A 13188-nucleotide genomic window follows, 5' to 3' on the forward strand; every position below is an offset into this window, starting at 1 on the left:
CCCCACAATAGTTTGACTATTGTGCAAAAGGACAAGATTATATCAGTTTAAAAAACCAAAAGTTGTGTCTCTGATAAAACAGCATGAGAAACACGTACAGATCATGTCTCCCTGCCCTCATTGTTACTCATCTGCTTTCATTTAAAAAAGCCACCAGCATGGTTATGGTAATCTGATTCAGCTGCAGAAGTGTTTTGACAGAACATTGAGAGAGGTGTTTTTAATCCTCTACAATATGTCCTGATAGAGGATGGCAAAACAGGAAGCCCTCGCGTGCACATCCTTCCCTCACTATAAACGGCAGGGTGGAAGGTGCCATCTGTAATTTCATGCTGTTACACCGAAAAGCACTGGCTCTTCTAAGGTCCTCGCAGCAGCTGCTCCTGAAGGCTCAGCTCTTTATCCCAAGCTGGCAGCTGCCTCTGCCACCGCCCATGGGAACAGCTTTGTTTTCACAGGATCGGATGGGGTTAGAAGCGAATGCAGAGGTCATCTGGTCCTTCCTCCAGCTGTCAGGCTGGATGGGCACTCTTGACAGATGTTCTCATTGGCAGGCAGAGATCTGGCGCAGAGAGACACCTTTCCTAAATTAAATTAAATCTTCCTAAACACCTTTCCTAAATTAGGAGACCTGTCAGCTCTTATTCCATGCGGTGGAAGTTTGATGCCCACTTATTTTTCAACTATGACCATTTATTCAAGCAATACAATTTTGTGAAAATACAAGATTTTACTTGAGAAATCCATTGTGAAGACAGTGGCCTGATCTTTTACTAAGTTTGTGTCCTCCACTTTTATCCTCCAGGTTGCATGCATTCAATTCTCTGCTACCCCCTGCAACAGGCTTGTAAAGCCAGCAACATGAAAATCCATTTGACAGATTCCTTGGCTGTAGGACTGCAAAACACTTAAGACTTTTACATAAATAAGGCAGCCTATACCTCTTCAGATCTACTACAGGCTTCTTATAAGGATTTACGCACTTGGTTATCCAGAATTAAATTGAAACAAAAATAAGATCACTGCCTACAAATGAAATCATTTAATTCAGAGAATGAGAGAATGGGCACAGTGAATAGAGATCTCTGTTCCTGGAGAATAAACACATCTGTACAAAATCCCTTCTAATTTGCAAAAGAAATTGTAGTGTAAATTTCCATATTCAGCACACTTTTAAAGCAGACACTTACAAATTAACGTCTGCAGTAATAGTGAGATGTGTTTGGCTTCTTTAATACTGATTGACGTATTCTGTCCATACACACCTGCATTTGAAAGCATAGAAAAGAGGTTTATTCTCGGTGAGAAGTGACATTCAAAGCCTAGAACAGTAATACATTCGCAACAGAAACAGAAAGGACTTTTTGAATGGCTAGTGATAAGTAGAAGAAAGTCCTATTGTTTCACCACATAAAGCACTGGAGACAAAACAAATCTATTTACATATGAAAACTCAGACCTCAAGCAAATCCTACAGAAAAGGACACCAGACAGGATAGAAGAAATGCATAAAACAGAATTCCTTCTTCCCCACAGAGATTAACACAAATTTCTACCTCTCTCATTTATCATTAAATTTCAGCTCTTTATGCAAGCACAAAGACTGTGCAATGCCAGTCCCTAAATACACTAGAGCTTTGTTCACAAATGTATTTCCTCTTCCGAAAACACACACAAATAGAGGTATAAATTATATACTGAATAGGTGCTATGTATGCCATTTCTCTCCAGGTTATACTGTATGCTGCAAAATATTTAAGGAAATGCTTCTGCAATTTGAGCAATGTGACTGCTCAGAAAGAGCAAAGGTAATCCAAAGATACAAGCCAAGATTGTGTACAGTTAGTGCAATAGTAAACAGATGAAAAAGGAGTGTCGAGACTCTTACAGAGAATATAGACATGCTGTGTTCATACAGGATAAAAACCAAGTGGCAAGAGGACTTTGATATTCTAGTGCAATAAGAAATTAATTTTCACTGTGATTTATTATTTTTCTGTCATCTGATTCTGATAAAACATCCTTCCCCTATACCAGACTACTATTTTAATATTTCAGCACTTTACCCTTTTGTGTAATGTAGCATATAAAAAATCATTTTATGCCATCACATGAACAGGCTGTGATGGTATTTAGTAGTAATGGAACAAGTTAGAAACGTGGTCCCGTTTACACTTGTACTTACCTGTTTGGAACTTTGCATCACTACTTGATAATTCGTCTCTGCATGACCTGCTTGAACTTAACATCATCTTAAGCAACCATAATGAAATTGTAGGTTGTAAGGGCTTTCAATACAAGTAATTAGTGCTACAGGTTGTTGTTAAATTTCAGATGCAGTCGAACTAAAGACATTGTAAAAGATTGAGTTGAGAGGAAAAATAAAGAAATGCACTGTCTCTGTGGCCCAGGTGCTTTTATAACTGAAGTAAGGACCTTACTGAATAATTTACAAAAAGGCAACATAGAAGGTTCTGCTGTTTGGTGAGTCAGAAGAGTTTAAACAAGTAGGGCTCAGACAGGCAACTTCATTGTTTGTGATAGTGCCTGGTATCCTGAGCCAAAACGAGCTCTCAAACTTACTGGTATGTCTAGCCAGATAATCACAGGGATGTTTCTGACCCATGGAAGAAATGCTTGTGATTTCTGAAAGAGAGCGGTAAAAACTATGAGGAAGATTGAACTTCTAACATGAATTTAAGGCAGTGGTTTGACACAGGATTGAACTCTCTATGCACGAACAAGTCTAAACAGTCTGCTCCAATCACATTTTTTTTTAATTCCAACAAATCCATGATTTTATGGGATTTCTCCTCTCATTTTAAATTGAGGAATTCTCAAAGATTACATTCTCTTGAAGATGCTTTCTTAATAATGTCTTAGCATGAATGTATTTAAACCCCATGACAACAGTTCAGCAAAGAGCTGAAACAGTCCCAAGCCTGTGTATTTTGATCACAAATGGATTTGTCTCTGTAGAATGCATACCAACCTTATCTGAAAAATGTAAATTCTACTGCTGAAAGCACATTCCTCTGAAATCAGATGTAGGCTTCATTACTCAGGGTTGGTTGTTTCCAACATTCATGTAATGAATTTTCCTGAATACAAAGGCTGAAAGGGAGCCAGAAAAGTAAACAGACTTCTGCAGTGAATATTCATCCCCTCCCAAATTCCATCATTTAAAAGCAAATGGCCAAACTCACTGCTAGTCATCTGGAGTGAAGACCCCCTTGCTAGCCCTACCGCTTTCTTACAAAGTGCAACTGCCCTGCAAGTTGTGGGCACCAGTCCAGCACACAGGGAGCATCACCTACTGTTTAATCCATCACATCTACCCTGGAGCACATCAGGATTCTGCAGGGCCACCTCTGGGCCTCCAGACAACCTCGGCTCAGGAGAGTTTGTCACAGTGCACAGACCACATCCACACAGACCCTGAGGTGCCTGGGCAGAAGCTCATCCTCACAGCAGACCCTGAGTGTTTGCAAAGCTAGTTGTGGAGCTGGGTGTTGACTGACAGGGTCATAGAACAGCCAGTTAGAAAGCTTTATCATGTAGCTTAGGGAGCTTTGAAACTTCCAGAAAATATTAAGATCAAGACGATTTTGCAAAATAAGACAGAATTTTTAACTAGTTTGCTAAGAAAACAGTTATTTCCTTAGGTCACACAGCATTGTCTAGTTAGGTTTAGTAGCTTCAAATAAACCAAAGATAACAATGGATCAAAAAATGTACTTCTGAGTACAAATGCATCTAGTATATGAAAAGGAATATGAACCTCAAACCACTGTGGTAACGTATCCTCTACAGGCAGGCATCATGAAAACAGGGGTGGATTCTTTCAAAGTGGCTGAAGGACACAAAGCTGCACACTGGAGAAGGCAAGACCCGTTGACAGGGTTCCCTTTGACACATACCTGATTAATGCTCCCGTTTCACATTCCTCCCCAGCGGTCAGCTGAATGACAGAATGGGGGAATTAGTTCCCCTGGCCCTCAAAGCAACCTAATCCCTCAAGCAAAATGAATGGTATTAGCTAGGCAGCAAGGCAAATAAAACGCGTTCTTTTCAGTTAAACAAAACTGCATACCTGCAACAAATGACTGCAACATTAAAAATACATGCCAAGTAGCACATGCACAGACTCTAAAGCAGGCTGAAAAAAAGACATGAAAAATCCCCCAAGTCGTAGCAGCAGAACGAGTGAAACAGGATTTTTAACTTGTGTCCCAGGACCTCGGCATCTCCTTCCAAACTGCACGAAGCTCCAACCTTCAGAAACTAACATCCCTCACCACAACTCGCCTCTTCCAGCATCCCATTTAGTCCCAAAGGCAACACCTGGGGTCTTCCATGAGCTCTCTGCTGTATCCTGTTTCCACCCTCACTCACTAAAAGATGCGCTGAAGGCTCTCACCCCCTTCACTCAGCACCATGGAAGATATGGCATGTGTCCCGGCTGCTGTGGAGCTGCCAGCAGCTGAGTGACCACCCAGCTTTTGCTTTCTGGCTGCTGGGTGACCAGACAGCAATGAAAAGGTGAGTTTTATCCTGTGTGCGGAAGCAGCAGTAACTCTCCTCCTCCAGCTGCCAATTTTTACATGGTTTATAAAAGCAGAACAACTTTCCAACTTCTACCAGGTGTGGTTTATAGCAAAGTGACAAAATGCACAAGACAGTCTCGCTGCATAAGCTTTGTTTTCTTAGGAACCAGACTAAATAGGAGACAAAACCTTAGGTTTGTAAATGGGTACTAAGTGGATCAACTTTTTTAGACAGCTGCTCAGGCCTTCACTACTCTCTTCATTGAATTCAAAATTTTGCAAACTACATTATTTGCAAGAAAACATCAACATAATTTCTAAAAAGCTCACACAAAATGATTTGGTTACCTATGATTAGGGTCTAAATTAATTATAAATGTTATAGTGATTTTTGCATAACAGTTCTCCTGACCTTCCAATTTCATGTGACTAAAGTTTGCATTACTTTAGTAAAACAACTCAACTTTAAACTCTTCAGTTAAAACTCAACTTTAGCAAACATCTGAATCCAAGCTATCCATAAAGTGTAATTTTGCCCCACCTTTATCAGAAAACTGTTTCTTAGAAGCAAGCAACACTGATCTTTTTCACAAGTTATTTAAACAATCACCTACTGTGTTTCACTGCATTACAATGTGGTACCTTTGAAAACACTTGTAGTGTGCATTTGAATACCTCTTGTATCTTAGTATAGATACCATGCAGCTCTTCCACAGTCTTGGAAATAAGGGTTCAAGCATCAGTTCCAATTTCAGGAAAAAGATCCCTGCTTCGAAGTCCATCCCCATTGCAATCAAAAGGGCTGAACACACCAGGAGCTAAAGTTGAACCTAAATGTTCATCTTTTATAGCTGCCAGGGCATCAGCCACCCATTTTTTATGACACCTACCTTCTCCAGAGTAGAGCACTTCTTCCAGACTCTGCTCTTTTTGTAGACTACAGATCATTTCCAAGGGACTAGACTGTAATGTAATTGTGGCTGTATGACTCTACAGTTGTCATAGCAATAAAATAAGGGTGGAATGTTGTTAAAAAAAATATCTTCAAATATAGCTAGCACAGACCCAATAATTCTTTATTTCTAACTGCTTTACCACATTTGTAGGCCCTTTGGACAAAGGCCAGTAAAGAGTTATCCATGGAAGACTGCCTTCTCAACTTGTGCACTCAGTTTTCTGTCCCTGAGCAGCAGGAGCCTGACTCCTTGTCTCCTTGTAAGCCCATTTTTTCCTGCACCCGCTCAGTACTAATCTGGCTGTGCGACTGAAAGAACTGTGCAGTATTCACTGGGCAGGGAAGTTTGCAAGAGTTTCTTTTGTTATACCCTTAAAAGGTATCCTTAAAAGGTTATGTGTAATTCAAATTGGGGTTATGGAGTAAAAATGGGAAAGCTATGCTGGTATGTGGTCTGGACCCAGGGTAGCAAGCTTTTTAGTAATACAGCTTGTTCTGTCATGCACTCAACCAAACTCTGACTTGAAGCTGCATGTAACAATTACTCAGTATTTAAGTCATACTTTCTCACAAGCACCTCTCTTTCAAAGCAATTTCCCTACTTCATACGATTATAATGTGGTAAACAGATAGAGCTCACAACAGAAACACCAGGCACAGAAATCTGCCTCTGGAACAATTGCTTATTGACCTAGTAACAAATTTACTGGTTTTAAAACCTTCGTCTAGCTAGCCAACCTTCCCAGTGTTTGAATTTGCCTTTGGAATATGGACTAACTTCTCTCCCATGCAAGAAGATGTTATTAAATGGGACAAGGTGCTAAAAACTCAGGAGTTCCTAATAATCTATCCTTTTTTCCAGTGCAGATAATGTTGTGGAGTGATGCCTTTTATGCTTCTCTTGGTACAGCAAATACCAGCCAAACATCCCATGCTCTCCAACTCACAAGTATGCTGCATTAAAATTAGAAGGCAAAATTATTTATGTTCTTAAGCTTCATTTATATAAGAGAGGTACCGTGAATCTTGCTCAAATCCCTTCTCACCAGTGGGACTATTAATGAATGGCACTGTGTAAGGATTTGCAAAACAGAATCTTTAATTCTACTAGAGACAGGATTTCTCTGTTGAATTAAAAAAAAAAAAGTAAAATCCAATTAAGACACAAAAGGATGAAATTATCATTCCAAATATGGGCAGGTAGAATGGTTTCCACTGTAATTTAAAATGCTTGCTTCAATCCAGGGGTGACACTAGTCCTTGGTTTTTGAGGGAAAAGTTGGGAAGGGGGGAGGGTTTGGTTTCCCTGAAATGGTAAATTAAAATACACACAACAAAGTTATGCTAAACATCATGCTTTTTATTTTGGGGGGAAGAGCAAGAAAATATCAGTACTTCAACAGATTACAGAAAGCCTCATCTAAATACAAAAAGCACAGCAAATCATAGCCAAAGCTGATACATTCTTAAGTCAAAGTTGTATGCAGACATGTGTGTATATACACACAAAGACACACAACTTTTTAAATTTAGATGCAGCCATTTGGATTATCTGTGTTTGCCTTATTCTAATTTTGGGTGAGTGAAGTAATTAGACCAGAATTAACATTAAAGAAAATTCCAACCATTGCCACAGACTAGATTAAGAACTTATACACAATTATAGCACAGTCTCTTGTGGCCTTTAAATTACACTAAAATAAGACAGGTTTAGAGGGAATGCACAAAAACTCCACCCTAAAAGTCTCTTGGCTTTTATCACTGCAACATCCTAGCCTTTGCTAAAAACTAAGAGAGGCGCTACCCCAGAATGTGATCTCCAATTCTTTCTGTAACCTGTATGCATGCCAGACATGAACCATGCAGAAACCCTTTGAGATATAAGCCCTTAATTATTAGCTTGTGTCAAGATTCAGGCACTGTGCTTTACAGCAATCTTTAGAATTAAAGCTAAGGAATGAAAATTGCATTGGGAGCCAATTTTACTTCGAAAAAAGAGAAGGGTGAAGACTCGAATAGCTGGCAATTCTCATTTTCTAAGCTGATTAAGCATTATATCTACACACTATGAAATAATAAAAACTTAACTGAGTGCTTTAGCAACTTCTGAAAACAAAAATAAGTTATAGTTCAAAGAACAAGTTAGTATAAAAAGTTTTAACATATGCAAAGTATGTGCTCAAAATACTTATCTTGCATTTTTATAAAGAACTGCAGTCTACCTTACAGAAAGAAAGTTCACCCAGTATAAAATATTGCAATTTGTCCCATTGTGTCATATGAGAGGTTTCCTTATTCTTCATATGATCAAGAACACTTGCACAAGAGTTCAATGTTATTCCAAGCCACACAGTGGCAGACAGACTATGTTTGAATCTGTGCTTTTACTATGCAGTTCAGTAAAAGCTAAGCAAACCATTTCAGAACAGAGTTTAGCAGGTCAAAGAGCTATGTTGATGTGAGAAATCCAGACAACAGTATAAAAGTTGATGCCAAGTGGCAGTACCAAGAACATGAATTAGATCAACAGAAAAGAACCCTGCCGATAACATGTACAGCTTGTAAGCTAGAAATAAGGAAAAGTAAAAATTAGCTTAAGGAAAAAAAAAACAAAACTGTGTAAACAATCCACCCAGTACAAAACTGGATACAGCTGTTAAGAGCAGAACTAGCTTAGCAGAGCTGAGGATGTGCGTACATCCAGATGCCTGTTCAAAAAGCATTTATTAACACTGCTACCGAAACAAAAATCACCTATTTTACACCACAGCAGAGGCTTCCCTCCCCTTTAAAAAGTTACTACAACTCAGGAAGTTGCTGCTGCCTTCTGCGATTAAAATTCCAGTTATAAGCTACCAAGGTTTGAAGTTGAAAACACCCACCTTGCAAATTAAATTGAAAACTCTTGTCAAGCATGTCTGAGGACTCTTCAAAAGTTAAGAGTACAGCACTTTCCTCAAGTGGTATTTGCATGAGTAACTTGTACTGACAGCCTGTTAAAATAAGCGAATTTAACACAACTTGGGGTAGCCGGGTGCTCCTCCTCAGGAAGAGGGATCCATACAGGCTCCATCATTCTTGCTGAGGTGTGTTACAGGGAGAGGACCAAAGAACCTTGGTCAGCCTGGAGGTGAATCTTCCTGCTTCTAGAAGTATTCCTCTTCTTCATCAAAAAAACCATTTTCCATAGCGTACGTGCAGTCTGCGTTAGAGTCAGCTTGGCAGGCACCTTTGTATTCTTGAATGGATTCGTACAGGGAGTACAGCTGACACAGCAATGACATATCTAGCTGCCGAAGGCCAACCTATGGGGGGAAGAATTCAAACAAACAGCATTACAATTGTGAGCTTCCTGGCAATACAATGCTCTATATCTCTCACTGTTAACAAAAGGATCAAAGTTCTTTCCACCTTGAACAGTTACGAAATATGGAAGTAGAATTCATTTCCTAAGGTGACAGAGTCCCCGTGGGATAAACTGGGCAACACAACAAGGAACAACACAATGTGACACAGCAAAACAGGATCAAAGTGTTCTTCAGAATTTTGCTGTATTACATTGCCCAGCAGTTCATTCCTATCTGAAGCATTACAGATATATTCATAAATTACATTCCTCATTATGAGAGGACATAATTTTCTAGTAACACTGTGTGACTTTCACACATCTTTCTCACACAGTATCATAGGCTCTCTAGTTTTGTTTAAAACAGCCTGTATTAAAAGCTGCAAATGGAGCTCTGACTGGCTTTCCACTTCCCAGCTAAGTATCTTCTACTAGAATTTTCTTTTCTGTATTGACATACATAGACATCTGACACTGCTAGGTATGTCTAGCACAATACAGCATGCTACTTGAAGGCAGCAAAAGTAAAGTAGAAGTAGGATGAGAGCCTGCACTGTAGCCTGCAAATCTTCAGAATATTTTCATGCGCTACTCAAGCATAGGTTTGATTTACAATGAAGCAGCTGTTAATTTGGTCCCCAAACTTCTAAAATATTACATCCAGAGCTAATTAAAGATTTGGGGCAACATTCAGAAAAAGGTTACCTTGTAGCCTGCATCTTCATGTCAGGTATAAAAGCAGAATGTCTCACCGCAAAGCAAAATAAAGCTAGTCATTCCCTCTCTAGCAATAAAGAGGGAATTGTCCATTTGATATTGTTACCCTTCCAAGTCAGATCAAATTCAATCTAGGTTTTGTCTTGCAGTAAAACCACTACCCACTTCAACATTTCAAGAAACAGCCATTGCTGCCTCAATTTTCAAATCAGTGTTAAGCCAACAGGCTGTTACTAGTGAGATGCAGTTTCATCAAATAACGTTAGTAGCCTTTATTGCAAGCAGAACACTAGGGTATAGAGGATTCTTACCCCAAAAATGTGTCCTTACATGTCTGATTTCTAAGGACAGATATACTCAGCACACAAGAAAACCACAAGAAGCCAGCATGAAGATCTTCCTTTGGTGTTACTGTACCAGCTCCTTTTTCTGAAGATGCAAGATGGAGAGAAAACAAGAAGTACCATACACCACAACAGCCTTCCAACTCAGAAAAACGGGATATGTTGTCTTTCAACACCAACACAAATTGCTCAGTGAGGTCACATAGCCATGATGTCGCATGCAGACCAAACCTCAGGACTTCAGGACAAGCCATGGAGCAAGCTGCCAGGAGGTTACTGATAAGCCTTTCAGGTCTATGCTACCTTTCTCACCCATTTCCATTTTCCTCTGTCACAAACACAACTTTCTCTCCCCTTGTCCCTTAAGCATGAAGCAGGAAGCATATGCTGCTCTTCTGTGCTCTCTATTCTGTAAGAGGAAACAAGCACTTGTGCTTTCTTTCTGCAAAAAAAAATGTAAAACAAAAGCCAATGAACCAACCAAGATAGCAGGAGGAAAAATAAAAGGGAAGTATTTGTACCATATCCCATCCCCTCCATCTGGCTGTGAAGTAATTTCTTCAGACTCGTTGGGCTAATGACTGTTTATCTGCCCAAGGATTAAGTCTTAACATCAGCCTTTGAAGGTGTCAGTTGAAGAAGTTCGGCTTACCCCACCTAAACAAAGTGCTTGCCTCAGGTAAGAAAGGATGCTGTGAAGCTGAACTTAATGCTATGACATATGAACATGAGACCCACCAGGCAGACTTGCATTAAAGCTAAATGTCTGAGGGACAAGACAGTGGTGAAGAACTGTTCAAAGGGCAGTTAGGAGTGAGTTGAGCCAGAAAACTCAACCTGGAGACTGATGACTGGTTCTTTGTCTCCTGAGGGAGAGGGAGCATTTTTACCAGCAGCTCTCACTTTTCAGCTCCATAAAGCACTTCAGTGTTTTCTGTGAAGTGCAGTTTTATGCCAAGCACAACCTCCAAGACAGAAATTGCTCAGCAGAATTACTTAGCAGGCCTTAATAGTTCCCAAATAGTTATATTTAATGCATTGTTTTTCTGTAGCTGCCACCTGTGTCAATCAAACAAGAGAAGTCTATTGAGAAAAAATGAAGCCTCTAGCGCTTCACAACTTCCAAGTATGATCCCCAAGGTAGCAAAACCCTCAAGAAACATCCAAGCCTGCTAGCACAATCGTTAAGTTTTTAATCCCAGCCAACCTGCATTTGAGTCGAGTTATACTGGAGCACCTAAAAGACAACCTGTAATGCACAGCCCCACACAATCGACTCTGTTCCTCAGGACCACAGGTCTGAAATGACCTCTCCTTTCTTTCCTCCCCTTCCAAAGCGCCTAAATCCACCACCTTCTCATCTTTAAAAACTTACATACATAGTACCTTGCTTGATCATGCAGGGAAAGATGCTGCTATGCATTTCTTCCTCATTCTCTTACTGAAATCTAAAGCAAGCTCAATAGAAATGCTATCTCTGACTACTGCAATAAAGTGTGTTCAGTATAAATAATAAAGTGCTATTATCTACTTGATGAAAGGCAGCCTATTAGTATACAAGAGCCTCTCTAATTTGTACAGGCCACAAAAAAGTACACCTGGAACCAAGGAGACTGCTGCTTGAAAGTCTTTGATGTGTTCAAGGGTTATTTTTTTCTTCAGAAGAGTTTTAGCAAATTATCACCAAGGATAAAGAAGTATTAAAGGAGAACTCCAGTTATCAAATGTCTTAAGAAGCATCTCATTTGATTTTTCCATTAGGAAAAATAGATTAGACTTTTATAATGAGATATCTCTGCTTTTTTGGAAAGGATTAAGACAGCTAAGATCATATCCTTGTTTCCCCTTTGAGCACTGGTGAAAAAAGCCCCAGCGGTCGATAGCCACTTGTGCTTCAGTGCAAACTGGCAGTTCTGATACACAGTTTTAATACTATCTCAAACTATATTTGAGCTACTTGTTGAAACACTGGTGCAGACTAAGATTTCAGCACGCTACACTGTCCCGCCAAACCCACAGAAGAGTCTTTCCACAGAGTTTCTTCTGCTCAAACACCTTTTTACCACGAGAAAAACAGCCTTAAACCAGGCAGACTTTCAGCCAGATCACATTTTACGCTTCAGAATACCGACTGCACAATGCTTAGCTTATTATTACTCATTACAACTGCAGCTGACACCAGCAAAGCACCAACACCCAAATTAGTGTTTAGCTAAAAGGTGCGCCGCGTGTCCCAGAGGGATTTCACCAGCAAAGCCGCACCGCAGAACCAAAACACGGTCCTGCAGAAAACTATGTTTAATTGCGCTTCGCTTGAACGGAATGAATCAGGGCTGCCACTTATTTGTTTTACCGACAGCCCTGTCAGATGGCTGTCAGTTTCAGAGGGACGCCACCGGCCACTCATCCCGCAGGCGGAGGTGCCCCACCATTACAGACCCAGAATGGGCTGCCCCCCGACGCCGTTACCGGCGCATGTCAGGGGCCTCGCAACGGCAGCACCCGAGCCGCGTTACGCGGAGCCGCACCGGGGCCGCCCGCTCCGCCACCGGGACCGGGCGCCCTTCCGGCCCCGGGAGGCCGTTGGGCGGCGGCAGCGCCCCCCGCCGCCGCCCGCCACGTCTGCCGCCGCCGCGGAGGCCCGGCCCAGCCCACCCTTCTCACCATCTCCTTGCGGAGCAGGGCCAGCGCTGCGTCCAGGTTGGGAGGCTTGGGCGGGCGCGGGGAGCCCCGGCCACCGCCGCTCAGCTCGTCCTGGATGCGGGACTTCTGCGCGTAGAGCCGCTCCAGGTCCCGCCAGCGCCCGCCCTGGCCGCCGCCGCCGGAGGAGGAGGAGTTCAGCAGCCCGCTCAGGCTCTTGGGCAGCGGCGGCAATCCCGCGCCGCCACCGGGCCCCAGCAGCCCCGGCCCACTCATGCTGCGGCGGCGACGGACGGAAAGAGCCGCCTCGGCCCCGCTGCGGGAGGTGCCGTCCGCAGCCCGCCCCGCCTCCGGGCCGGGGCCGAGGCTGGGGGGAGAGGCCCGGCGGGCGGGGCGGAGGAGCCAGTGGTGGGGCTGGCGGAGGGGGGATGCCGTGGCGGCGGGGCCGGGCCGCGCCGCAGGTGCCGGGGTGCTGGACGCGCTGGGGGCGGGCCTTGTCGCCGCACTACGGCTGCTTTGTCTGAGCGAGGCGAGGTAGCACGGCGGCCGCGTCGCCTCGGGCAAGGCTCGGCTGCCTGCCGGCATGCCTCCAGCTGCAGCCTCGCAGAAGCACCCCGAGGCAGCCGTATGCCCTGGGGC

General features: G+C 42.5%; 1 protein-coding gene across 1 annotated transcript; it reads right to left on the minus strand.

Moving 5' to 3' along the window:
* Window positions 1-6841: 6841 nt before the first annotated feature.
* On the minus strand, window positions 6842-13149 carry FAM89A (family with sequence similarity 89 member A). The gene is made up of 2 exons (XM_062641979.1): window positions 12574-13149; window positions 6842-8807 (listed from the first exon to the last, which is right to left on the minus strand). Exons 1-2 carry the CDS (start codon window positions 13132-13134, stop codon window positions 8649-8651), a joined length of 720 nt encoding a protein of 239 aa, XP_062497963.1. The 5' UTR covers window positions 13135-13149; the 3' UTR covers window positions 6842-8648.
* Window positions 13150-13188: the final 39 nt, after the last annotated feature.

This window comes from Pezoporus occidentalis, unplaced genomic scaffold, assembly GCF_034315485.1.
Source record: "Pezoporus occidentalis ecotype Australia unplaced genomic scaffold, CSIRO_AGI_Poc_V1 ctg7, whole genome shotgun sequence".
NCBI lineage: Eukaryota > Metazoa > Chordata > Aves > Psittaciformes > Psittacidae > Pezoporus > Pezoporus occidentalis.

Bases quoted from the DNA above. Each gene is read 5' to 3' on its own strand.
- FAM89A (XM_062641979.1), bottom strand. From the start codon at position 13,134: ATGCCGGCAGGCAGCCGAGCCTTGCCCGAGGCGACGCGGCCGCCGTGC. The intron at 8,808-12,573 runs GTGAGAAGGGTG...TTCCCCCCATAG, and splicing joins CCCTGCTCCGCAAGGAGATG to GTTGGCCTTCGGCAGCTAGA.